The sequence below is a fragment of the Aythya marila genome, assembly GCF_965140915.1.
Source record: "Aythya marila genome assembly, chromosome: Z".
Taxonomy (NCBI): Eukaryota; Metazoa; Chordata; class Aves; order Anseriformes; family Anatidae; genus Aythya; species Aythya marila.
This window is the reverse complement of record NC_139080.1, coordinates 26,956,460-26,983,654: the sequence shown is the minus strand read 5'-3', so window position 1 is coordinate 26,983,654 and position 27,195 is coordinate 26,956,460. Positions and strand designations below refer to the sequence as shown.

Genomic DNA, 27,195 nt, shown 5'->3' with positions numbered 1-27,195 from the left:
AAGAAGAACCAGAATTGAAATAGCCTTTTCCCTTCTAAATTGTGTTTTTTTTAACTGATACAAATAAAATCATATTTATCCAGTTCTTTCTGCAAGGATCTCAGCAAGATGAGTCTTTTCATTTTACAGCATAGGAAACACAGTATATGGAATAACCCTGTCCTGTCCTTAGACAGCCATCAGTTTCATTGTTGATGGTAAAAAATATGTAAAAAGCAAATATTTGCTTTATAACACAATTCAGATATTAAAAAAATTAAAGATGGTAGTTGTTCCTCCTATTGAAAGTTGATACTAGTATGTAAAAACAAATCCCTCTAATGGAAAATTCTTCCTTCTTATTTAATGGTAGGTGATTTTTTGTCTTTTTTTTTTTTTTTTTTTTAAGAGAAATATTATTGATCATCAGTGTTGATCTTTGACATTGGCAAAGGAATGTTTTGCTGCCATGGGGCAAGCAGACCGTGGGAGCAGTCAACTCTTGAGAGCAGAAGATGAGTGATCTCAGAAGCTTGTAAATTATTCTTTACTGAGAGCCCAGTAAATGTCTCCCTTGGGAGTAACAGACAGAAACAGAGAGATGTAGAGTCACAGAAGGGTATTCACAGCAGTTCCCTATAGATGACAGAGGGGCCTCATCTTCCAAGGCGATGCTGGAGGCTACGTATCCATTCTTGGAATCATAGAATATCATAGAAAAATTAAGGTTAGAAAAGACCTTCAAGGTCATCTGATCCAACCATCACCCTACTAACAACATCACCCACTAAACCATGTCCCTACACACCAGGTCCAACCTTTCCTTGAACACCTGGGAACTCCACCATCTCCCTGGGCAACCCGTTCCAATGCCTGACCACGCTTTCTGAGAAGAAATGTATCCTAATTGTTTTAATTGTTGTGCTCTTTGTTCAATTCTTTAATTGGTGAAGAGTAGGGACATGATGTTTCAACTTTTCCACACACCAGGAACATCACCCGAATGCCAGGACTTTTCAGCTATGATGGAGAGAGGCTTGGCAACTACATCAGCCAATTCCCTCAGGACCCTGGGATTCATGTCATCAGGTCCCACAGACTTGTGCCTGTTTAGATTCAACAGGTGGTCTCAAACCTGCTCTTCACTTACAGTGGGTGGGACTTTGCTCCCCCAGCCTCCATCTATGTGTTCAGGGAAATGAAAGACTTGGGAAGCCCACCTACCAGTGCAGACAGAGGCAAAGAAATTGTTGAGTGCCTCAGCCTTCTCCATGTCTGTTGTTGCCAATTACTCAGATACAGAAACTCACTTCTAATATAAGAAATTAGCCACCTATGATCACTTACACGCTACTGTTTTTCACCCCTCAGTCTATTTTCACAAATGTTAAAGGTACATGGTGGCCCTTGGGGACTCCTCCTGTCACCCCAGCGCAGCAGCCCAAAGGGAGCTGGGTCCTCTCTTGTGCTCTTCCTGGAGGCTCTGTGCAGAAGGGATGGCACATCCCGCACTGGGGCTGGGGGATGGGAAAGAAGCAGTCACACAACCCCTGAGAATTGGCAACAGAGTTCTTTATTGCGGGGACATCCTGCAGGTAAGCCTGCAGGCTGTCCATGGTGTTTGGCAGCTCCAAGCTAATGCTTGGGATGGAGCCTGCGCGATGAGTAGGGAGCTCTCCGGGCACTCGTATGACGCTGTTGGGGTGCTCTGATGGCACAGAGTGAAGACATGCTGGGGTAGTTGCAGGTCTGATCTGGCTGAGGTGGATCCACGTCCATTGATTCCTCCACATCTTCTGGTGGAACCTTCTCCATGGGCTCCACGGTGTTTGGCAAAAGGATGAGCCAGTCCTTGCCTGGGACTGCCCACATGGGATGCCTTGCATCTGGAATGTTTTCAGGCCAGGGTGCTGAACCAGGGGGTTGTCCAGTTCCATGCCTAGGTCCCATGCCACCATCTGGTTCATTTCCATGCATGGATTTGACACTGCCGTCTGTTTTGCAGCCATGGCTGGGTCCCACGCAGTATTCTGGACGATAGGCATGCCTCTGCTTCCCGTGGCTGTCTGCCTGATGCTCTGGCCATCGGCCCTCACCACCGTTGCACAACTGGTTAGGCCCATGCCCCCTGTTGCTGTATGACTGAGGGGGCGGCCTGTTCCCTGCATTGTTGTGGTGCCAGTGGTACTGCTTATACGTGTCTGTGGGCTGGGTGCCAGATGTCCCATGGGCACTGGTGTCAGTTGTGCTGTAGGCACTGCCCCTTCGCCCATAACACGTCTCCTTGTTAGGTGCACTCCTTCTCAGTGCTTCCTCGGACTGCATTGCTGTCCTCACACCGAGGAGGCCTGCCACTCGCCTTGCTGCTTTGGCTCTTCTTCCTGCCACACAAGCTGGCTGTCAGTGCCTAGAAGCTCAGCGAGTGGTGGGCCAGCTGCAGGGGTCCTGCTTTATAGGGCCTGCAGCAAAGGCACAGCAGTGGTGGCCACTGTGACCACAGCAAGGCTCTGTGGTGGAGTGGCCCACGCATGGCCAAGGATGGCTGTGTTGGAGACGGCCTGGAAGATGCCCTCACGTGGACAAGGAGGAGCACTGGGGGGGCTGAGGGCCCCTTCTGTGGGGCTGGCTCCCCCAGGTCATTTGGCTTGCCAGAGAGAAAGGCTGCCCCTCGGCCACAGGGATTGTCCTCCACCTCTCATCCTGTGCCCTGGGTTTATTTTTAACATTTTTTTTTGGTAATTAAAATTAATTTATGGAAAAGAACAGAAGCACGGTACATCTTCAGCCCTAATGCCCATGTGCACTTTGTGCTCTGAGTGAAGAATTTCTTCCTCACATCACATCTAATCTAAATCTCCCCTCCATTTGTTCAGAGCCATTATTCCTTGTTCCATCATTATACTCCCTGATACAGTCCCTCTCCACTTTCTTTTAGGCCATTGTTATGGGTTAGGTTAGGTGGCAAAACTGCAGGACCTTGCAAATTACATCCTTATCTACCATGTTCCACATGACTTTTGCCAGCTCAGGTTCTAGCCTCTCATCAGTCTTAGACTGATCTCTCTGAGCATCCTCTTCTCCAGGCTGAACAGCCCCAGCTCTCTCAGCCTCTCCTCACAGGAGAGGTGCTCCAGTCCCCTCATCATCTAGGTGTGCTTTTGCTGCATTCTGTCCAGTATGGCCATGTCTGGAGACAGCACTGCAGGTGTGTACTGTGGCTTCACCCCTCACCACTGCGTGAGTAGAGGGGAAGGATCACCTCCCTTGACCCAATGGTGATACTTTGCTTAATGAAGCCCTGGATAACATCAGCCTTCTTTGCAAAAAGAATGTCTGTTTGGGTTTGGTTCTCAAACTGTAGCAGCTTCTCTGTTGAACTGTAGGTTGCATGGAGGGAGGCACAGTTATATATCTACTGATGTATCAGTGCTCTTACAAAGGTTGAGGGTTGAGTGGTTTTCCCTCTGACTGGATCAGGGGTGCCTGAGGTTAGGACATAGTGTCAAGCTGCTTGAAGCTGCAGAGCATATTGGTACCTTCAGGCTGTCCCACTTTGGAGTGAACCAGTGGTTCTCTTTGCCTGGTATGTGCTGCAGAGTGACGAGTGTGTGAAGTTTTCCAGTCACCCTCCTCCATGTCTCCCCCCACCTTCCCCCCCCTCCCCAGCATTTTTCCTTGTATCAGTCTTTAGAGTTCATGTGGTCAAACGTGTTCTTTGCTTGTCCTGCTCTTTGCGTGTTTTGTTTGGGTTGGTGGGTTGCTTTTGGTGGTGTGATGTGGGCTTGATTCTATTTTCTATTGCTGTCATAATGTCAGTGCCTGTTAACTTTTTTCTTTGGAAGTCACAAATATTCTTTTGTGGTCAGGAAATGTTGTTTAACTTCATTAGCTCAGACCATCTTTTTTAAAGGTAAGTGCAGTGAAGTGCACTTACCTTTACAAACCTAACAAAGGTGTGATAAAACACAATCCAGTCCAGGTTTCTCAGATCCTAACTTAGTGGTAGGATGGGGCAGCATCCTTACTCTGTAGCCTTTAGCCACTTAGATGTTAAAGATGTCTGTATGAAGAACATTTTCCTGTGTTTTGCTTTGCTTTGTTTGTTTTGCTTTGAAAAGTGAAAACTGCTTCTAATGCAAACTGTTTGTGGCATATTCATGACTCAAGTGTATCCCATCTTATTTATGATGCAAAAGACAGGAGTGCAGCTGCTTTAGATGCAGGCACATCGAGCGGCTGCTTCAGACCGTGGCTGGGCAGAACTGTGCATTGGCAGCTGAGCATAAATGGGGTCCCCAGCAGCTGTGCCTCCAGCTTTGCTCCCTGGTACGCACTCTCACAGGGTAGCAGGAGGTACTCAGGCAGCAACTTGGTGGCCTCAGCTGGCCTTCCAGCTGGACTTGCCCTGAGCAAGTGGAAATGACTGTGTGGCTTCCTTGCTGCTGGTTGCTGTCAGCCTCCCTGCATTAAATGCTGCCCAGGAGCTGCAAAACTGGAAATTAAGTGCTGGTTTGGGCAAGACAGAAGCTGGCAGCTTTTTTACTGCATGTGATATACTAGTAGCCTATCCCTACAAAGGCATGCCTGATTACAGCCTACCTCCATTAATTATCCCTTGGATCTCTTCTATTTCCTTCTGTCATTACGTAACGATTTTAAAGTTCTTGTGGTCTTGTTGCCTTTTTCATAGGAAATGCCCTCTTCTAGGATTGTTTGTGCAAACACCTGGGCTACAGTCGGGCTCGTTAGCATCTTCACTGTTTTCTTAATCAGTGATATTTTTGTTCCTCCAGGATGTGCAGGCATAATTGTCTGGGATCTGAATGAAAGCACAACTGCTTTTTCACAGGCACCTTGGTAATTGAAGGTGTCTGAGTAAGTAATAGGACAAAGTGAAATAACGGAGTTATTTCATACCCTAGGGGCCCAAAGAACAACAACAGCAAATTCCTGGACTAAATTTTAAGGTTCTTCAAAGCAATGAGTGCTGTATTTATTGACAATTTAACTGCTTGGGTTTCTATGTGAAGGAAATACGATGAGACAGAATTCATTCTAAAAGGTTGTAGCCAACGATCAAGCTAATTTCCAACCATTGAATAAAGACACAAGCCAGTAGACATTGGCTAAAGAATGAAGCAAGGGAGCTCTCTCCAGCTAGTTATTAGCGGTCATCCTTCCTTCCACCTTGTTTTCCATCCTTCCTTCCACCTTGTTTTCCGTGGCCTTTGTACACCCACTGTTATACTGTCTGCACAGCAATGGCACGGAGGGGAAAAATAATTGTGGATTTTCATACTGTACACTTCACGTAAAATACTTCCAGGACAGTTTCAGAATATGAATGCCTGATGTACAGCTAAATAAATTAAAGACAGAAGGTTTAGGTTAGGGATCAAAGTCCTCTCAAAAGAGTAGAGAGCAGAGTGGTAGAAAGTCTAGTTTGAAAAGATTATATCCAGGAAATGGATTAATTTAGTGCTCTGTCAGGAACTTCTGTTTGTCTGTGCTGTTTTTACCTCAGTGGTGAAATTTTTCTGTAGTGCTTGCTGTTGGTTGTCGTTGCTCCAGCTAAAGGCAATGGTAAAGTACACTCTAATATTCACACAACCCTGAATACTTCTGACATTTTTCAGCTCTGCTCTGTGCTCCATGCAAAGCATGATTAAATAAACACTGTTTTCATTTTTACTCTAGCAGTATGTCCAGGAATAATTTGAGCGTATCTTCTGTTGGAAAATGTTCAGAGGTCCGTAGGAAGAGAGACTTTAAAAACACTTAGTAAGGCAGTTAAAAAGTTGTGAATCATCTTGTTTGTAAGGAAGGAATTCTGTATAGTTTTATAATGTATATCATTTGTGTGCCTGGTTATAGCCAGAAGGACGAATGGACTGTGATTATTATCTTCTCTACAACTGCATGGGTTTCATCTGTGTGAGAGTTGGGAAACAGAATTAATATAAATCATTCAACAGTGTATTCTGTTTTTGAAATGTGATTGATGTGAAGGTCAAACTAGTATGGGATTCCAGTGCGTTTTTGCATGGTGGAAGTGGAAAGCGGCAGTAAGCCTCACATATAGCTCCCATAGTGAGCAGTTGGTCATCTGCCTTGCCAAACTACATGTCTTCCTTGTCCTTCCCAGCTGCACTAAAAGGAGTTGAGTGGGAAGGAGGTCTGGGAAGGGATAGAGTTTCCCACAGTGGATGGAGTACAGATTTTTTTTATTACTATTATTATCTTTTTCTGCCCTTGCAATGTGTTCAGTCTCTTCTGGCCAGCAATGTGGGGAAAGAAGCCCGCTTCTGCCCCATCTTGCCATCCTCTGCTTTCAAGTTCCTTGCTATGGGAGGAGAGAGGTTTTTCATTGCAGTGGTGTTGTCCACGTCTGGGCCATGGTCTGTGTGTTCAACCAGGCTGAAATCACTGTCCTGTTATACGGTGACTTTGAAACGCAACAGAGTAATGTGGTTTAAAATGTAAATGTCTGTCAGGCTTCCAGCATGTGTTTGCTCATGCACAGTGCTGTGTTTGCTGGCCTGGTCCAGCACAGTCAGTGGGTGTTTTGTTGCTGACCCCTATGGGAGCCTGGTCAGGTCTGTCGTGGGCGGCTTGCTTGGGGTGCTCACAAAAGAGCCTGCACAGTGGTTGGTCTGTGCTTGGATGTGTAGCTGCTGCCACAATGAGACTCAGGAAATACATGTAAAACAATGAGATCTATTTTAAAATGTATGGAGGAAAAGAGTGGGTATTTCAAAGCACATTCATCAGCAGTCAGATCATTTTTGTGCCCATACTGTACTTTTCTCCTTCCATTTTTTTGTCCATGGTCAGTCCTTAAATTATGATTTTCTAATCAGGGACCTGCATGCATTTGTGTATTGTCTGCAAGAGTAGAGTCCTGATGTCACACAGGACATGAGAATAATAACTAATCCAATTTATTTATTTTAAATTGAGTCAAATGAAAGAGGTAACTCCCTTGTTTCAGTTAACAGTTACATGTCAGAATGGATGTTCATTTTTTATTAATGCCCCTTGTTGTGGAAGGTTTCTGACCTCTGTATGTGAACAGCTCAGTCCCAGGGTTCTTAATTCCTGTATATGATTTTAAACACAAACATAAATTGTGTTGCCATTGACATCAACATACTGAATGATATTTTTAACAACTAACCAGCAAGACTGTTAATACATGTTTTGGCACTGTGTATTGCTTGAAAAGTTTTGTTTTGTTTTTTTCCTTTTTTCTTTTTCTTTGTAAAAAGACATCCAACCTATTTTTATTAGTATCCAGCAATTCCAGAATGAGATGATGTGTTCTCTACTTGTGTTTTTTACTTTGCTATATGGGAGACTGAAAACTTTTATCCACCTTACCTGTTATCACAGTTTTGATTCAGCATTAAACACAGCCTTAAGGTTGCTAGTGACAGATTCAGAAAATCACAGCCACGTGATGCAGAGTCCTGATCTGATATAAATTTGCTCTGCTAGTACAGATTGTTTAAACACATGGGCAGGTTAGCTCTGTACCAGCGGTCAGATCAGGTGTTGTCTGTTTTCCTGCTGCTAACATGCAGCAGGCATATAAAGCACAAACACGGTGTAAGCTGTGTATTGTGTGCTCTCGCTATTTCGACAAAAGTGAGATTTTATGTCCATGTCTGTTGTGGGTCAGACTGGTGTTGGCTGGATGTAGCTCATGGCAACTCATAAATGTTCAGCCCTGTGTTTAGATGATAGATTAATGTCATTTCAGGCTTGTCTTTAAATAGATTGAAAGAAGCAGCTTATCACTTACTGAGCTACAATGAGGGAAAAATTACTGGATGCTTTCTCTTTTGAATCATTCTATTCATCTTTATGATTTGCAAAGTCAGTTGGGGGTTTTCTTGCTTTTGGCTAAATTTTGAGTTTCTGCAGCCAAGCCATGGGGGAATCCAGCCACGTACTTGTGATCCTATAAAGTCCTTGAACTTCTGAGCTAGGCACCAAGAATATATTAATTCCTGAAATGGCTGATTGTTCAGGTTATACTAGATTTATTTGCCTCTTGATCTTCCTTTTCCCAGGGCCCAAGCCTTGCAGTTCCCAACACAAAACTTGTTTTTTTGCGGTTGGCCATGAAGAAGGTCACTATCTAAACTAGGGAGGCAGCAGAAGGTGTATCTTAATTTGGAGCACCAGCTGTGGGAAAATACCCGTGTATGCAAGTTCAAAGACCCCCACAACAGCCAATGTGCTTCAGTTTGTCACTGAGGGAGGAGGATTGCAATAAGGAGGATTGCACACACAATTTAAAGACTGATCATCTGTTAAAACCTAACAAAATAAAACATGAACTTTCATTTCCCCTCCTATTCAAAATAATTAAAAAACCATCCTGCTTCAGAGGCCTTAACTGGCTAGAACTCAACTTATGAGTGAAAACACTGGTACTGAAGGCTCTGCTCCATTTAGTGCAGTCTTCTGTTACATTGCTGGCCATTACGTTTCACCCAGTTACTATGTACGAAGGCCAAAGACTTATAAGGCCAAACATCTCAGCTCTTGAAAAAGCCAAAGCATGTGCCGGCTGTAGAACGGGAGAGGCCAAGCAGAGCATTGCTTGGGTGGGAAGATGTTCCATGTTTGCACCAACCTAGTGCAAACTGACAGTCTGCAGGGTGCTTTTAGGACATGTGAAACAAACTCCATCATTTAGAAGTAACTGCAGTAGAGCTGGTCCTGCCCTGAAGTGCAGAGTCAGACCTTTCAGGATCTCTTCCAGCTCCCTGACCCTATCTCCCTCCCCACCTTTTTGCTTGCTTGTTTGTTTGTTTGTTTGTTTGCTTTGAGGAGCATACTTTTGTCATCTGTTTGGAAATACTGTAATTTTTTTTTTTTTCCATTTTATTTGGATGTGTGACCCCTGGTTGTTAAGCAGCTGATGAGGTGGCAATAGCTGCAGCAAACACTTACCTTCCCTTTCAAAAAGGCACTGCATCACTACCAAAATGGTGAACTTGCTGATACTCCATATCGAAAGAGGGCAGGGAATGAATCTTCATTAAGGAATTTCTCTGATAAGTATTTTCTCCTCAAGGTTGACCTTCAACCTTGCTGGAAGCATCCTTCAGGCTCAATTCAGAGACCCAAGTGGTCACTGAGCCACTTTCTCCTTGCTCTTTTGACAAGATCTTATTGCTGGAGCAGATGTTTCTTAATTGTGCTTGGAATTCCTGTGGAAATGCTTTCTCTGCATTTCTCAAAAGCTACCTCATGCTGAAAAGGAGCTTAAAAATACTCGGTGTGTAAAAGTCCTGTTGTTTCAAGTATTTCCTGTTCACACGTGCAAATGCTGAAGACTGATTTATTTATTTTTTTTTTTCTGCTGTGAATGAGAGAGGTTCTTGTAGTGCTGGTGGAGTTTTGCCATTTTGTATAAGCAGAGGACATGGCTCTTCTCAAAGCACCTTTATGTACATATATAGTTTTAATAAAAATATCAGTGTGAAGGCTTTTAGGCAATGTGTAATACTGTTTTGAGTATGACCATACCATCACATTGCATCTCCGGTCTATGTGGAATTAGACTTGTGCTATTACTCTGGATATAAAAGATATGAATTATTTTGGTTGCTTATTCTGCCAAATTGTTAATCTGGGAAAAAACAGCTATTTTTGTTTAAGATGTTATTAGCTATACAGTTAGAGTGTTAATGGTTATACAGAAATGTTCAGCTTTTATCTCTGATTTTGTTTTTTACTTTGTTGCTCTTTTCCTTCCCTGGGAGTAATTGCTGTTTCATTGTGTATGTAGCCTTGAATCCCATCGCATTCCTTTAAAATATAAAATGTGCTTTCTTAAACAAGTCCATCACAATATTTACTGCAGTCTGGCTACAAGGACTGCCCAGTGAATATTACAGCCATATCACTGAATGTTAGAAAGACATCTTTACAACTTTGTCCTTGTTATTAATGACTTAAGTAATTTATTTCGTGTTAAACAATCTTGTTGTGTTAACAATTTCTCTACTGTTGCTTTGTCATCTTTTGTGTAGGCTTGTTGATTGTTGCAGCTAAGCTTTATTATAAAGGTCATTAAAATGCTCAGGGAAACTGTCATGCCACTCCTCTTATCTAAGCACAAGTGAAATATATTTAACAATTCACCTTCAAATAGCAAGATCTTAAGTGATTTTTTTGAACATTGATTAAATGTTTTAATATGCTTGCTGTGGTCAGATAAAGCAAACCTTACACTCTTGCAAGGCCTGTGTAAAGATGAGAAAACTAGTGAGAAAATTCTCCTGCCTCTTTCATACTGTAGTGTTTTAAGTTACATTAACAGGATTTTCTCTTCCGGCCTTAAGTTTGGTGCATGAGTGTGAGGTCTCATCTTACAACTGATAAATTAAACAACAGTTTCAACGCACTTGCTATAATTATCTGAAATCACAGAATTACACGATCACAGAATCACAGAATCGTCTAGGTTGGAAGAGACCTCCAAGATCACTGAGTCCAACCTCTGACCTTACACTAACCAGTCCTCCACTAAACCATATCACTCAGCTCTACATCTAAATGTATTTTAAAGACCTCCAGGGATGGTGACTCCACCACTTTCCTGGGCAGCCCATTCCAATGCCTAACAACCCTTTCGGTAAAGAAGTTCTTCCTAATATCCAACCTAAACCTTCTCTGGCTCAACTTAAGCCCATTCCCCCTCGTCCTGTCACCCGGCACGTGGGAGAACAGACCAACCCCCACCTCGCTACAGCCTCCTTTAAGGTATCTGTAAAGAGCAATAAGGTCGCCCCTGAGCCTCCTTTTCTCCAGGCTGAACAAGCCCAGCTCCCTCAGCCGCTCCTCATAAGACTTGTTCTCCAGACCCCTCACCAGCTTCGTTGCCCTTCTCTGGACTCACTCGAGCATCTCCATGTCCTTCTTGTAGTGAGGGGCCCAAAACTGAACACAGTACTTGAGGTGCAGATAAAATAAATAAATATAATTCTGAAATAACATTGTCTATGAGCCTAACTTAGAGTTTATACTGGAATGCACTGTTTAGTATGCATATCTATGTTAAATTGTAGTGGCAGCTTTACATAGAGGGCAAATGCTCCATTATTGCTAGCAATGCTTAGGGATTTGCATTTACTTCAGAATGTCGGAACTTGCATTTTTGGATCAAAAAGGCACCGTGTTTTACCATTGTGCACAGATATTTTCCTGGAACCATCAAGCTGCATATATGCAGTATACTTATACTGTTATATTTACAGATAATATCCTTGAAAGTGTTGTGTTCATGCAGTATTTCTGCAGCTATTATGTTGTTCATATAGCTTGATAAAAATATTTTTAGCGTACTTTACGATGTATGCTAAGTGTATGTCACAATGGAATTAATTATTTCCATGGTAAAAATCTGTTGGGAACGTAGACTTCCCCAGGCTGGGGGTAGAAGAATTGGGATCAGTTAGTACATTTTCAGTTACCCGGTGCAGTGGGCCGGGCCTGGCAGACCACTAGAGATGTTTTTGCATTGCACCAGCTTTGCTGGGGCAGGTTGCTAGTGAAGACAGTGATGTTACCTAAATTAATTCAAAAAGGAAGAAGCTCTGTTCAGGTTAAGGGCCACTGATTTATCATGAGGCAGGGTGATCAGATGCACTAGAAGCGTCACCATCCTGTCCTGCCTGCCTAGGCCTTGAGGGTTTGGTACCTCCATTTCCCTCTGCTTCTCTCGCTGGAATGGTGGCATGGTTCTTCCATGCACCCTGCATGCAGAACATAGTCAGAACCCATCCCTATCAGCTCTCAAGCACCCTAGAGAAGCCAGATAAAAATGTATGTCCAAAAAAAAACCTGTTTGGTTACATTGAAAAATTGCTTAGAACTATAAATCCTGTTAAAAACACAAACCTTCCTAATCTCTTTCTTGGCACCAGTACCAGTGCAGCCTTTTCACTGGTTATAAGAGGTATGTTTTAATTCATGGATCCCAAAGATGTCAAACCTGCCAAACAACAGCTTGGTCACAGGTTTAATGTGCTTGGAGTAGGATTGTCATCTCTTTTAATACCCCCACAGCTGCTGCCCCACCTCCCTGATCGCATTCTGTGCCCAGGGCCTGCAAAATTTGGGGTGCAGCTTTTTTTTTTTTTTTTTTTTTTAATTTAATTTAATTTATTTCAGGGTTTGCAGTGATACTCTTGGCTGTCATTGAATCAGTGGCAAAACTCCTTTTGGCTTATATAGATGGAGAGTTTTTCAAGTGCTCTTTAAAGAAAATGGGTTGCACCCAAAGTTTCTTAGTCTTTAAGAAGCTCTTTAGGGAAAATAACCCTTTCTTCTGTGCAATTTTTAGTTGAAAGCCCTTCTCTTTGACTGATGCTGAAGGTATTGAATTTGCTGCGAGTGGGGCACGTTTGGGGGAGCTCATAGAAGCAGGAGCTTCTGGCCTTTGCCCATAGGGTCTTTCTACCAGATGCTGCATCTCTGAGGGCTTGGAAGGGCCTCATCTTCTCCAGTCTCATGATGCATGTGGCATTTTCTGGAGCTCTGGTTCCGAACACCAGTTCCTTTCTACTCTTTGAACATTTTAATATTTTTATTCTTGATTCAGGCTGTAGGAAGGTGGTCTGTGCCTCTCTAATTTTGAACTTGAGATAACTGGGATACTGCAATGTACTCTACGTGAAGTTCTTTTCTTCTTTTTTTTTTTTTTTTTTTAAATGAAGGTCCATGCAGCAGCAGTTCAGGTGGTTGACCAGAAGTTTATCTGCAGTGGTCTGCAATGACTTTTGTGGTACATTTTGCAGTTGCAGATGTTGTGTCTGTCTGAAGTTCTTGGCTGTTACAAGCATAGATGATATTTGAGAGATCTCCTGCTGCTGTGTGGTGGCTAGGTAAAGTTGAGGTTCTTGTTTAGAGTGTAAATCTAAGCAATACACTGTCAGGTTGGTCTCAACAAACACCCTTTGACTTTAAAATTTACTTCCTGTACAAGTCTGCCAGAATCAACACTGTATGAACTTGAAGGCAAGAACCTTCCCCAGCATTTTTGTAAGAAACAAGTCATGACCAGGGGCTGTGTTTATTTCCTGAGATGGTAAAGGGGGCACATCCTTTCCTTTGCTTTTATTGAAAGAGGATTTAACAATCTTAGATCCATGTGGAGGCTGAGAATCATCCTTAAGCTTACCTACGCATGGAAATAAACCTGTAACTTCCTCTTATGTTTTTCCAAGTCCATCTGAATATAAATAGGCTTGTTAGGGAAAGTAAACAATGGGAGAGAGGTTGAATTGTCATTAGACAATGAACTGGTGAAAATAATGTCAAAGGCAAAGCTTCCTAACCACTGGTAGATTCTCAGGAATGTGGCCCAGAGAAGTCCTCTGCTTCCATGCTCTCACAGCTGCCTTGTATTCAGGCCACTTTGCTGGTGCCAGTGTGCCTTATAGTTTCTGTTTTAGCACGAAAAGGATAACCATAAAGCTTAAATTGGTTCTCTATTTAGAAACACACACCATTCTGAAAGAAATATACCAGTAGGATGTGTTTTCAGCTAAATTGTGTGGAAGAGGCTCAGAACAAACATGGCCTTCCAGGAGCACATGGTCATGTGTACACCATCCTTATTTATTTATTTATTTATTTATTTATTTATTTCTGTTGGTTTTGCTCTGTTTGTTAATATTTAAATTAGGGCTCAATTGCCTAGTTTTAGGTGCTGATAACCCTAATATTAATCTCTTCATACTTCAGCAGTGGGTCAATTGTAGAGGTTTGTGCACTATAGAGAAGTACACAAGAAAAGGTAATTGGCAATATTACCTTGCAAAATGGAATGGGGAGCAGTGGAGCAAGCACTTTTGCTGGAGGCAGTAGCAGTGCTACCAAACAAATGTTTTCTGAGAGTGTAGGAATTTCTTGTGGGACTCATGGCATTGTGCCGTGCTGTTGTTTACTTAGGAAAGATCTGTGCAAGTAGCTCCTGCTGTTCCACTGCAGCCTGCTTCTGGGGCTGGGCTGGGCACATTCGCCCCCCGACGGACTGGGGAAGGCACTGCCTCTGCAGGAGTGGGTGTACTGGAAAGGTGTAAACTATCCTTCAGGTTTAAGCTAGTAGCATAAGCCTTTTTCTCAAAAGGCTAAGAGCTCTGGGCTTCTGCCTAGTTGAGCTTATATTGTATGTGCAGTGAGGCTGACAGGAATCAAGCTGGTACATGTTTCTGAAGCTGTTTGCATCGTTCTAAAACTGTGCATTAACAACTGCTGCAAAAAATAATAATCTGAAGTAGTTGTAGCACTGAAATTTTGTTTAATTTAATATGTATATGTGTATGTATGTTGGTAGTCCTTCCAGGCTGTTTTTATGTGGCCTAGGACATCCTAAGTTTTTTGTTTTGTTTTGTTTTGTTTTTCCTAATGAAGTTGTCTGAATTAGTCTCCAACAAGTGGCTTCCCCAGACTCTGAGGTGATCAGTAAAGTGAGTTTACTGCTTACTGGGAGTGACAGCTCCCAATAAAGCAGTGGCTTGCCTGTATACAGAGATGAGTACATGGCAAAGTCAACGCTCATGAATGTCTGGATTTAAATACAGCTAAAGGCAAGGCCAAACATCTAAAAACTGAGTGCAAAGAGCTAAATGAACTGGCATTTTCACCTTATCTCCTCTTCTTCCTTCTCCACCTGCAAAGACTGCATATTGGTCTGGCTTGGGAGCTGGATGCATCTTTCCTCCTTCTCCAGATGCAGGAGGCTAATCCCTTTCTCTGACTGTTTCTACCTGGAAGTTTTCTAGACTTGACTGCAGATGATCTTTGCTTGAGGGGAAAATACAAAACAAAACAAAAGGTTCTGGTGACAAAGTTGGCTTTACACAGAGGAAATGAACAACATTCTAGTTGTGGTGCTCTCTCACAGCAATTCAAAGAGTAAGGCACATTTAATGTGTTCATGGGCATATACTGAGACACCTCTTGTAGCAACAATAATATCATCCTCAATATTCAATAGTATTGATATTTGGCATTCTGTTTTTTCTGTGTGCAATTAATGAACCTCTGCCAGCAAAGGCTGGAGGAAAGTGGAGGAGAAAAGTGGTCATAGGATTTAGGAAGACTGTTAAACACATTTGTGCCAGCAGAGCAAATGGATGCAGTCGTGGGTGTGGTCATCTCCATCAGTCACATCTGTTTGTGACATTGTCTAGCTGCATTATGGCATCTTTTTCTCTTTTTTTTTTCTGTAGTGTGTGTATATACAGAGATACAATTATATGTATGCTACATATACAACATGTATGATAATTATATTAACAGTATAATAATTTTATTCAAATGTATATATAAAAAAAAGATTTTGCAAATGTAGGAAAGAAGTTGATCAAACACTGTATGTAGGCTTTCTAGTTCCAGCCAGTCCCGTGATCTCCATCTCGCTCTCTATAGGTACCTCAAGGGAGGCTGTAGTGAGGTGGGGGTTGGTCTGTTCTCCCACGTGCCTGGTGACAGGACGAGGGGGAATGGGCTTAAGCTGAGCCAGGGGAGTTTTAGGTTAGATGTTAGGAAGAACTTCTTCACTGAAAGGGTTGTGAGGCATTGGAACAGGCTGCCCAGGGAAGTGGTGGAGTCACCATCCCTGGAAGTCTTCAAAAGACGTTTAGATGTAGAGCTTAGGGATATGGTTTAGTGGGGACTGCTAGCATTAGGTCAGAGGTTGGACTTGATGATCTTGAGGTCTCTTCCAACCTAGAAATTCTGTGATTTCCTCTGCAGCATAGACACGTTTGATGCTTTTCGTGGAAATATTGCTTTACTGTCAAACTTGTCATTAAATAGACATAATTGTGCACTAAGGGTAGCTGGAGTTAAGGAGAAGATGCTTAAATATTCAGGTTTAAATGTGGTATTAACTACATTTTGAAGGCTGTAGCTCAGAAGAGAGGATGAGGAAGGCAGAAGTGAGAAGAGAGGGTGAAGAGAGGGCAGGCAGCAGCTTGGCAGGCACGGGGCATGGCTGGATGGGAAAAGTGCTGTGCAAAGCAGTGAAGGGACAGGAAAGGATGAAAAGGCAGGCATGAACTCCAGAAGTCCAGTGGCAACAGGATGCAGTTGCACAAGGTTTTCAGAGGGTGAGAAGGGGAGATGATGTAAATGTCCCAAGGATGTTTTGGAGATGAGTAGGTGAGAAGAAAAGAGATACTTCAAAGCTAGAGAAAAAAAAACACATGGTGGCTTGATCAACTAATGGAAACTGATACATATTTTAGTGGAGGCAACTGAGGAGTATGGAATTAAGGAGTATGATATAAGGAAGTCTATAGGTGGGATGGATGCAATTTGGAAGTGCTGGAGACGAACTTATGTTTAGTGAAGTAATTGCCTCTGATGCCAGGTGTGGTAATCACCCAGCATCAGAAAGCATGAAGACTTCTATTGAGCTGTGAAAGTTTTTTTATCTTTGAGTTTTCTCTCGTATTATATGGTTTAACCCTCCTTTTTTTGAATTGCATGGAATTTTCAAAATGAAGCACTTAATTATTTGGGCAGATACAAGATAGCTGCCAATTTGCCTTTCTTCTGTAATTTTTTCCTTAAGTTACTAGCAGTTTCTTCCTCTGAAGGGTTGTAAGGTAGGGCTTATGAAAAAACTGTTATCATATACACTTGAGCTTTGCACTGTATTTTCCCTTTTGCTTTTCCCCTCTACCCTTTAGAAGACAAGGAGTTGTGAAATTGTTCCTCACATCTGGCAGTGTGATCAGTGTTTCTGAAGTTGTTCCTCTATCTTCACTGAGTCTAAACAGACATTTTTTTTTTTGTTTTGTTTTGTTTTTTTAAGGAGCAGTGTAAGACAACAGTTACAATTTAAAGTTGATTTTTTTTTTTTCTAAGAGTTGGTTTATAAAATGAGAAGTACTGCCACGAAAATATCTCCAGTGTTCTTGCAGTTGCGCAGTGTGGAAGCTGGCTGCCTATGTAGTCCTTCAGCCTTTGGGGTCCAGAGGGTTCAGAGGTGGTTTGTGAGTGATGGCCCATGTGGTGCTCCCCTGCACCAGGCTGCTGGCAGCAAAGCCCATACTGGAGCAGTCCTTGGAGCTATCTGAGATATTTCAGGGACATACCCTGTTCCTGTCTCCCCAGAATAGCCATCCATAGCATTACTCAACCAATAAAAAGACCCATTCACAACTAACATAAAAAGATGAAAAAATGATAGTTAAAAAAAAAAAAAAAAGGATATAAGTTACAAATAATAATAGAAAAAAGAAGACCAGTTCTGTGTATAACTGTGAAAAAGAGAAGCAGGAGAAAGCACTTGGCAGTTACAGTAACACTTCAGGCTAATAAAAAGAGATAAGCATCAATTTCTGAGGATGACAGACATGTCTGCTCTCAGTGCTAGTCTCCTAAAGTTGTTTACATCTAATCTTGCCAGAAAATCCTATTTAAGGAAGATGTTGTGTGTCTGAAACTAGATTCTGCCTCTTTAGCTCTAGCTCAATAGACATGCTTGTGTTTAAGAGGAAAACAAACGCAGGATTTGCGTTGTTACGAGTGACAAGAAGGATGTCCTTGGGGAAGGCAGTCAAAGATGTGACTTTGCAGTGGTCTGGCAAGGATCTCACTGCATGTGGACCAAGAGAAATGGCCTGCAGTCCTGCGGACACTTGAGGTTGTGGAGATGGTGAAACACCCCAGTACTTCTTTTTTCTAACTTGATCACAAATTATCCAGCATGTTTACACAAAGAGGCTCATTTATTATATAATGAAAAGGAGCACAGCTGTATTTTTCAGCCATGGAAATTTCTATGCTACCGTGTTATGCTTTGATGCAGGCTTTTACCATACTTCTCATGGAGCTGATGGAGCGCATGTCACAGCAGCTGTTCAGAGTAGCAAGGGCACATGCATCTTTTGGAAGTGTGAAATGATGAGATATTCTTCTGCGGTGTGTTTTCCTGAAACACCAGTTCAGATAATGCTTGGGCAAATCCAGTCTTACTTCAAGCAACCGTGGCAGCCAGGAATCACGTTGGAGCAAGCTGTCCTCCTCTTTGAGGAAATGCAACTTCATCTAAATTTCCTCCCTTGAACATGTCAGACACTTGTTATTGTTTGCTGCTTCTCAGATCCCTTTCCTGTTCTTTTTTGAAGCCATTGTATGGCAGACTTTTCTTGGCTGGTTGCTTTCTGTTTACTATAAGAGAACAAAACAAAACAAAAAACAACACACATGGGCAGGTATCTGGGAACTAGTATTTTTTGAAACTCAGCTGTAGAGTTGCAACAGTGCTTTTGTAAACCAAGTCTAAAATATTTCAATCACTTTTTTTTTTCCTTTTTTTTTTTCTCTTTCTTTTAACACAAAGAATACTTTGTAAATAGCAAAATCCTCAGATTCATTGATTTGCTTGCTCTGAGGCATTTTTATTTAAAAGTCATATATTTGCACAAGTCAGGATGAAAGGAGTATGCTAAAAGGCATTGTTTAAAGACAAATTTTTAAATCACCTTACAGGCATAAACACAGCATTATTTTCAAAGGGGAAGTAGAAAATTTCAGATTTGTCATTGGATCACAGACTCTGTATAATAGAGTTGGAAAGGTTATAAAAAGTTTGCACTAGAAGTATATATTCATGTGTGTGTTGAAAATGAGAAACCTATTGGATGTTTATGAAAACATATTCATTTTTCAGGGACAGGTGACTATAAATGCAAAATTTGAGAAAGGCATTTACCTGCCAGAAGATGCGGAATTTTACTTTGTTTATGACGGATCCATGAAGAGGCACATAATGTTTGCTGCGCGGATAAGTGACAATGCTCTTCAGTCCCTAGTTCCAGGTGAGTGTTACTCGTTTTTATTTCTGATCTCTTTGCTATACTGCAGTCCCATTTTGAAGTTGGACATAACTGGGTGATTTGGGTAACTCTGTTTTATGGCTTTGTAGTGGAGGAAATGTAGGCATTGAATGATGGTCCTTAGGATGCAGCATGAGTTTAACTGGCCATAAGTTATGCTGCCCTCTGTAGCCATCTGTACCTGCATGGTGTCAGACACAGACAATGCTACAGGCAGGGCTTTCCTGGGTGTACACATAGTAGGGTGTGTAGGAAAATGCATCTTCAGGCATTTCATTGATTTTAGTCTGACTTAATTCTATTCAACAGTTCCATCCTACTAGAGTTTGCCTCTGGGAATTGTAATGCCTACAAAACTCACATTTTTGTCTGGGCTTTCCCTGAAGGCAGCAGTCAGCCCAGCTTGCAGTACCCAGGTGGTGGTGGCTTGGGGTGGTTGGAGCTCTGCTTGAGCCATGGGGAGAATCATCTGCAGGTGCCTTGCTGCAAGTAGAGGGGGTTTGAGCTCCCTCACAGCTGGCGTTGTCTCTCTCGGCCTTGGCGTTTTCCCTCTTGCTGGTGTAATATGAACCCTGACTGTTGTCGTTATCGTCTGCTTTGTGACCTTTTCATTTGTGGAGTAGGTGGCTATAAACATGATGTACCTAGGCAGTAAGTTCCACTTGTTATTTGTTCTTGTTTTCTAAAGGACATTTAGAATCTTAGAGTAACCAGTGAGTATAAAAAGGGAAAGTTTGCTGCTGTTACGTGGTGGCTGCTTTAGTCTGTAAATGCTAAAAGATTGTCATGAAATACAATGGGAGAAAACGCAGTGCTAGACTAATCCCAGGGTAGCAAGGTTATTTTTCTGAGATGCCTGAAATGACACTACTAAATGATTACTTCTCAGCTAGGATAAAAACAGGAGGCTGCAGGCAATGCTTAGTCCTCTGTCTGCTCTCAACAGGGGCCATTAGCAGATGAAAATAAAAGGCGAAGTTAAAATATGGCTCTGGTGTAGTTACTGTTGGTTCATAGTGGCCAAATTAAACATAAGGGAATGCAGAGCACTTCAAAAACAACTGCAGATGTGGTAAGCACATGCTTCTGCAGATATAAGACTGCATATAAACTTGTAGTTATTGGGAGGCTATTGTAGGAAATTTAGATTTGCACCCATAGTATGTCATGGCAGCTCTCCAGTAAGACGTGTGAGTACAGGATGCACACCTTACGGATGTGTGACATTTATCCTCACCTGGTTGGCAAAGAAAGAGGAAAGGTGGGGTGGGATTTTTAAGTGGCAAATTCCCTTAGACTTCGACAGTCAGGGTTGTAAATTAGACAGTTGATACAACATTGAATCAAGCCTGCCAAAAGTATGAAATGCGCATTTGTTAAAAGCATCTAGGTTTTGGCCTGCATGGAGATGCTGGGTAGATTAAAAAATGTGTGTTAATAAATAGATGCGATGTATTCCTCAGAGTTCATGTTGCATGCTACTGTGACATTCTTTTTATGGGCGTCTCTTGTAATTCTTATCCAGGTACTTTCATGCTTTTGATTTTTGGTGTTTAGTACTGAGATGGTTACCTCTTCTTTCTCTTGTAGTTGAAGAACCTTCATATAGAAGGACTGCTTTAAAAATGCACTATATCAGTATAACTGGAGGACTGGCAGTTCAGAATCTAGTCAAATCCAAGTTCATCAACAGAAATGCTTGGTGGGTGCCTGACAATAAGTAGGTGTAACTAGAGGGAAGAAGAAAGTAATTCTGGATGAGTAGTCACCGCTCTTACAGGATGAGAAAAGAGGAAAAACTAATTAATTTTCTGAGCATATATAATTTTAATGATTAATTTACATTATGATTTTAGGCCATGGATGCCAGGAAGAAGTTTCTGTCTCTGTGTTAATGTACACAAGAGGATACTCACCTGTGGTGCTCGGCAGCTGTCCTGTCACCTACAGAGAGAACCTGACTTGCAAACTGTCTCGTTTTCTGGTCAATCACACAGAATGCATCACTGCCACTAGTCACAAGGTTTTACTGGATAAGTTTGGGCTAACAATAAAAGAGCTGCAGTCCCTGGATAATGATTTGACAATGGCCATTGCTCATGAAGAATTGCCATCAACGTGGAACATCCTTGGAAGCTACTCAGAAGGTGGTAAGATTTTATTTCAGGTTGGAAGGCTTCTAGTGGTGACTTCCTGCATAGGTCAGAGCAGAGTCTCTCAGCATTTTATTGAAGGTTTCCAACCCTTCTGCTTTATTTTGTGATTATGATGAAAAGTTGTTTGAGAAGGGTACTCAGAGATTTTGGTGTGCGCCCAGAAGTTTTAAAAATAATTGTGGCTATTGTAACTCAGTCTCTCCAGAAGATTTTTGTACTTTGACTCACTGTTAAAATAGCTTTTATAAAAAGACTCTGCTTTTACAAGATTAAAGGGTTGTCTCTTAAAAAGAATTGTAGTAGTAATTGTAGTAGTAGAGTATCTCTACCGTGATTCCAACCAAGTGAAGTGTTTTAATTGTGCAGACAAAAAGGAGACGAAGTATACAGTCATAAAACAGAATAATGTGTTACTGTAGGCGTTTGGATATGTAGAGTAAGCATACTGTTTATCATAGTTCTGTAAGTATTTATGCTTTACTTGCAACTATGATTATTCTTAGGGGAGAGTATCATTAACCAAGTTTTGATTTTTTTTTTTTTTTAAATAGAAAGTGGAATGAAAATATACATGAAACCTTACACTAGGGTATGCTATTGAAAAATTTTGTAACAAAATCAGGTGAAATTTGCCTGGCTTCATGTTTCATTGCAAACACAAAGCTGTAGTTACTTTTTGCTGAAGAGTGTAATTTTTTTTGCAGACTGAGTTGATTTATAGCTGAGGTTGGAAACAGTGTTAAACTTGATGGCTTCACATGTTTTTCATTGAAAATTTGGTACTTTTGGCTGTTTTCCTCTTAGTACTTTAAATTGCTAAAATTTGGAGGACAGGCAGTTTCCATATGAGCCAAACTGAAGGAGAGATTCATGCAAGCTTTTGGGAACTGAAAATACAATGCTTAGCCCATTTCTCTGGGTGAGGGTTTTTCCCTGTCTTAAATCTTTCTAATTCTTAATGACAGTCAGCTTGAAATCCGCTACTGCCTTCCTCAGGAGAAGGATAATTTTTGTCTGTCTGCTGTAAATAGCTCTTTCAAGAGATGTAAAAACAAATACCAAGGCTCATTCAAATATTGGCTAGACATTGGATTTACTTGTTTCATTTTCATGTGTAGTAAATATTTGTTCACATCGCTCAAATTCTGGAATGACTGTTTTGTAGCAGTGAAGATCTTGATTCAAAGTCTGAAGAAATCAGCTGTAGTTTTTTCACAGATTTCGCTAAGCTTTTCATCAAAACCAGCTGAAGCCCAGTCCAGAAGTAACAGCAGGACACCAGAGCTAGTGAGAGATGCTTGGCCAAATCTAGATGCCTACCTGTTTGCCTGAAACTCGGGGAAGTTTCTGCTGTGTGTGTTGTGAGTCTGGGGGATCAGAGACCAGCACAGCCAGTACCAGGCAGAGCTCTGCCAGGGCAGCTGCTACCCAAATCGCAAATTTTTAGTTTTGCTAGCTGTCAATTTTGAGGTGTACTGCAGCATTTATACATTAAATTGCTCAGACTCAGTGGTCATTCATGCCTCTTGTGGGGAGTGTGTGTCTAACCAGGAATCATAGAATCACAGAACAGCTTGGGGTGGAAGGGACCTTAAGGAGCACCCAGTTCCAACCCCTCTACCATGGGCAGGGACACCTCCCACAGACCAGGTTGCCCAAAGCCCCATCCAGCCTGGCCTTGAACACTTCCAGGGATGGGGCATCCACAGCTTCTCTTGGCAGCCTGTACCAGGGCCTCACCAACCACCCAAGAATTTCCTCCTAACACCTAATCTAAATATCCCCTCTTTTAGTTTAAAACCATTCCCCTTGTTCTGTCATTTATCTGCCAGAGCAAAAAGTTGCTTTTCCTCTTTTTAATAAGCCCCCTTTAAGTACTGAGAAGCTGCAATAAAGTCACCCTGGAGCATTCTCTTCTTTAGGCAGAACAGCCCCGGCTCTCTTAGTCATAGGAGAGGTGCTCCAGCCCTCCAACCAACTTCATGCCCCTCCTCTGGACCAACTGTAACACACCCACATCCTTCTTGTGCTGGGGGCCCCAGACTTGGATGCAGCACTCCAGGTGGGGTCTCACAAGGGCAGAGCAGAGGGGGACAATCACCTCCCTCCACATGCTGCCTTTCTGGGCTGCAGTCGTGCACTGCTGGCTCATGCTGAGCCTTTTGCCCACCAGAACCCCCAAGTCCTTCTCTGCAGGGCTGCTCTCAATGGGTTCTTCTCCCTGTCTGTGCTCATGTCTGGGATTGCCCTGACCCAGCTGCAGTACTCTCCATTGATGTGTGCAGGTCACATCTGCATTCATACCTCAGGCATTGCTTTAAATGGGGATCTTCTCCCTGCTTTCCAGGCAGTGCCAGTGTTACATCTGGGTGGTTGGCTCTCTCCTCTCCCAGAGTGACAAAGTCCTTGTAAGGGGTGTCCCTGCTAGGCAGGAAGGCAAAGGCTGGCAACCCTTGTTGACTGAGGGCTCCCAAAAGGTTTCTGGCTAGCTTTTCCTTCAGCCCAAGGGTGGACTGACATTCCCTCTGTGCCTCCCTCCACTCCTTATGTAGTGTAGTTCTGCCCTCTGTCAGAGTTTGTGAAGCAACAATAAATGTGTTGCTGCCAGTGCTATGGTAAGGATGTGTTGATACAGCAAAGAAAACTGAGGCTGAACGAGGACAAGATGGATCCTGGCCTTTGAGGGGAGTTTTCTGTGCCTCTGTTAAGACAGATAGGTGGTGGAGAGCCTTCCATACCCAGAGAAGTCCTGACTCTAGGCCTTTTGGGACAGAAGTCTGTGGAGTCCTTTAAATGCATCACTTGCAAGAATGGCCTGGGTGGCTCAAATAACTGGTTATGGCCATGTGCACACATATAGAAATAAGGAAGCCTGTCATCTCATAGTGTATGTAGTCAACTTGACAGGAGAGCAGCTTACCCACAGTAACTGAGTATTCGGCATTTTACTTTAAAAGTCTCTACATAGTTCTTCCATTTTTTTCTCCTGTGTTTTCTGTTCATGAGGCCCATCTGTTTTAGTCTCTTCTAATCAATTTGTACAATTCTTCTTCATCTCCTGTATCCTTTCTCTTTCTTTTCTGAAATCATTTTTTTTTTTTTGTCTCACAGCCATATTCTCTTTCACCTGAGCCTGAGAAGCACTGACTTATATTCTAACCCACTTGTTGTCTCCATACCAGTATTTTTGTCCCAGTACCAAGAAGCTGAGCAAAGCCATCGGTTGCATGTTGCAGAGGGAGCCCTGTGCATGCAGGGGAAGGAGAGGGAGGGATAAGGAACTGGACTGTGCAAGGAGGACCTTGGACAGGTGAGAGGAAGAGGAGAAGGAGGTTCTTCCTGTTCCACCATGAAGTAATGAAAGGCTGCCCCAGGACCTTGCTTCTTCCCTGACACCCCCTGAAAAAGATCAAATTGGGGGAGAAATATGGGAGCTAAAAAGAGAGGGAGACCCTTTCTCCGTCCTTGATGTCCCTGAAATTCCTTGTCGTGAAGGTCTGTTTAGTGTCTTGACACGTGACAGTGTCAGGATGTTCATTTTAGTATCAGTATTATGAAACATTTTGGGTGGTATCATTCATCACTAGTTAGGATCTCATGCCTGTGAGACTAAATTGCTGCTGATTCTGTCAGTTTTCAGGCCTGTTGGGCTATTTTTATTAGAAAAAAATTACTTTTGAGTGACACATGGCTTGAGAAAATTGTTGCACCATCTGGTGTTTTTGGATCTCTTTCATTTTTTATGAGGATTTAGAGACGTATGGGTTGATGGAAAGATGGAAGAATAATTTATTCATAGGAGCTATGGTATTTGGAAAAAGTGTTTGTATTCCCTTTATAAGGCATAAAAAGTACTGGATAAAGAGAGAGACTGGATTGTCTAGGGAGCATTGCAAATAATTCAGGAATTTAGTGCAGTTGCACAGGTCAGAACTTGTTATCCACATTATTTAAAGTTCAACAAAGGAAACAAGAAAGCACGAACCTTCTGGTAATCCTCACTTGTAATAAGTGCCTGTTAGACAGCTATGTCAGAAAACGCCTGCTCACAAAAAAGGGTCAGACGGTCTGATCACCTGGCCCACAGCCAGTTTGCTGCCAGGGGAAATTGAGGACCCAGTGGAGGTGCTGTGCTTGCACACGTACTCCTTGGTGGGTTTGAGGAAAGGGGAAAGAGGGACAGGACTGGAGAAGCTGTTTATTTGCTAATTGTACTTTTGTAATGGACATTTTCATTCTGAAAATTGGATTGCTCAATTTAGGAAGCTAAACTGTAATAAATATTATCCCAATTAACTTGTTAAGGTTGGTCAGAAAAGGAGAATCCTCTCACAGTTGTTATGTTCAGATAAAAAAAAAAAAGATGAAAAGAAGAGATGGATTCATTTGGATGAGAAATGCTCTATGATAACCTTCAGAGGATGTCTCCGTGCTTCCTATAGTAGGGTCAGCTTAGGGCAGTCTTTCAGGGCTGGCAGCCCCATCAGACATGGACATAGCATCCTCTCTGCACCTCTTATGTCCTTGGCATGCTCAGGCTTTTGTCCCCTGGCTGTCAGAATGGGTGCGCAAGTGCAGGAGCGTGGAATCTGCAAGGCATCTGCATTACACACAGGTGGCTGAGGGTGTCTCAGTTTGCTTTAAGGGCATTGCTGGGAGGCTGAGGTCAGGTTGTCTGGCTGACATAACTGTGCTGTTAGTGAAACAAGAACGTTTCCTGCCAGCTTTGTCACTACTACATTTTTTTTCTTGAAGAAGAGTGCTCTATTAGGTTTGAGGCTATTAGTAGAAGCAATAAAATTATGAAAAATAGCTGTGGTTCATAGAGAACAGAACAGTGTCTATACTTGTTTAATTCTCTTTCAGAAACAAAGAGAATTTTCATTTTATTTCATAAATGCTCTGTAATTGTTTTTTAGGAATAGGTCTTGTGGAATTGTGAGAAAAATCACAATAATTTTCTTCAGACAGGATCTTCTCTGAAGCTATTTTATTTGTGATTGCAATGGCAAGCGTCCTGCCAATTAGGAGAGCATTTTAGTAAACAAATCATAGCCTTTTATTCCCTATTACCTGACATCTGATCACCTCTCCTGTTTCCTCATTGCCTGAGTACTACAGGTTCCCAAGCTCCTCAATGCTCCTCTATACCATATATTTACAATTCTTTTTTTTTTCAACCCTTTAATTTCACCTTTTTCCTTTTTTTCCCCTTTCTTATGTTTTGAGAACCTGTGATCTTTCTTTTACCATTCTCAAACCGCTCATCCTGTTTTTCTCAAGCTTTTATCTTATTTTGGAACAGTGAGGCCTTCTACTGTCCAATTATCTAGTTAGCATTTCTCCTTCTTATGACTGTACAGCTACCTTGGAATATAGAAGATTAGTTCTCTACTGCAAAAACACAACTTGGTTTCTCACAGAATGACTTGAAGTATCCAACTTCTCTGCTTTATAGGCTGCTTTTGGGGAACGCTGTTTTGTTTTCTGTTGCATTTTTGACATTTTCATTTCCCTTCCCTGCTCGCTTTCACTGTAAATCCTGTTACTGTTTCTACTTGGTGCTAATTATGGTCCTGCTATGCTACATGCACTCAAACATGTCTCAGTGTCAGGCTGGTGGCTGCTGGTTGGGTTTGTCCAAACCAAGAGCAGCAGATGTGCCTGACTGTTGTAACCCACTTCCTGGGCCTGGTCCAGCTCTGTCTGAAGTAGGTTGAAGGGTATCGAAATAGACTGGAATAGTTACAGCTGGAAGGGATCACACAGATCACCAAATCCAGTAGTTTAATCGATAAAGGTACCCTACAGAAGGGCAGATGATGTGAGGAATAGAAAAAGGGGATATTCCAGTTAGTAAGTAGAAAGGGGTTAGGTTTCAGAACAGCACTGACTTCATGCCTCACTGCTGTGTGTTCACAAAACCATTTGCCATGTGAGATCAGCATGTATGTATGTTTCTGCAGTAGTGGGGTGCACAGAAGACTTCTTTATAAACTCGTACCTAGGGGAAAATTAAAAAAAAATTAAGAGTAATACATAAAAGAATGAAGCCAGGAAAAACTGGAATTTGTCAGACTGTTTTGATGTCTCCCTCTGCTTTTCAAGTCACAAGTCTTGAGTTTTCGTTCTCCTTCCAGGAAATGAATGAGATTCATAGCCCAGAAAGGGCTTAGTCATTT

The 27,195-nt window shown here is 42.2% G+C and overlaps 1 protein-coding gene across 2 annotated transcripts in view; it reads left to right on the top strand.

Moving 5' to 3' along the window:
* The window catches only part of ARHGEF28 (Rho guanine nucleotide exchange factor 28), a 127,907-nt gene that overhangs the window by 12,598 nt on the left and 88,114 nt on the right, over nt 1–27,195 (top strand). The window contains exons 3-4 of one of the 2 annotated variants that reach the window (XM_082784005.1): nt 18,692–18,839; nt 20,714–21,004. In XM_082784005.1, coding sequence (XP_082640131.1) covers nt 18,692–18,839; nt 20,714–21,004 — 439 coding nt within the window. Of the gene's footprint in view, nt 1–18,691; nt 18,840–20,713; nt 21,008–27,195 lie in introns of both variants that reach the window. The other variant, XM_082784004.1, reaches the window with a different exon arrangement.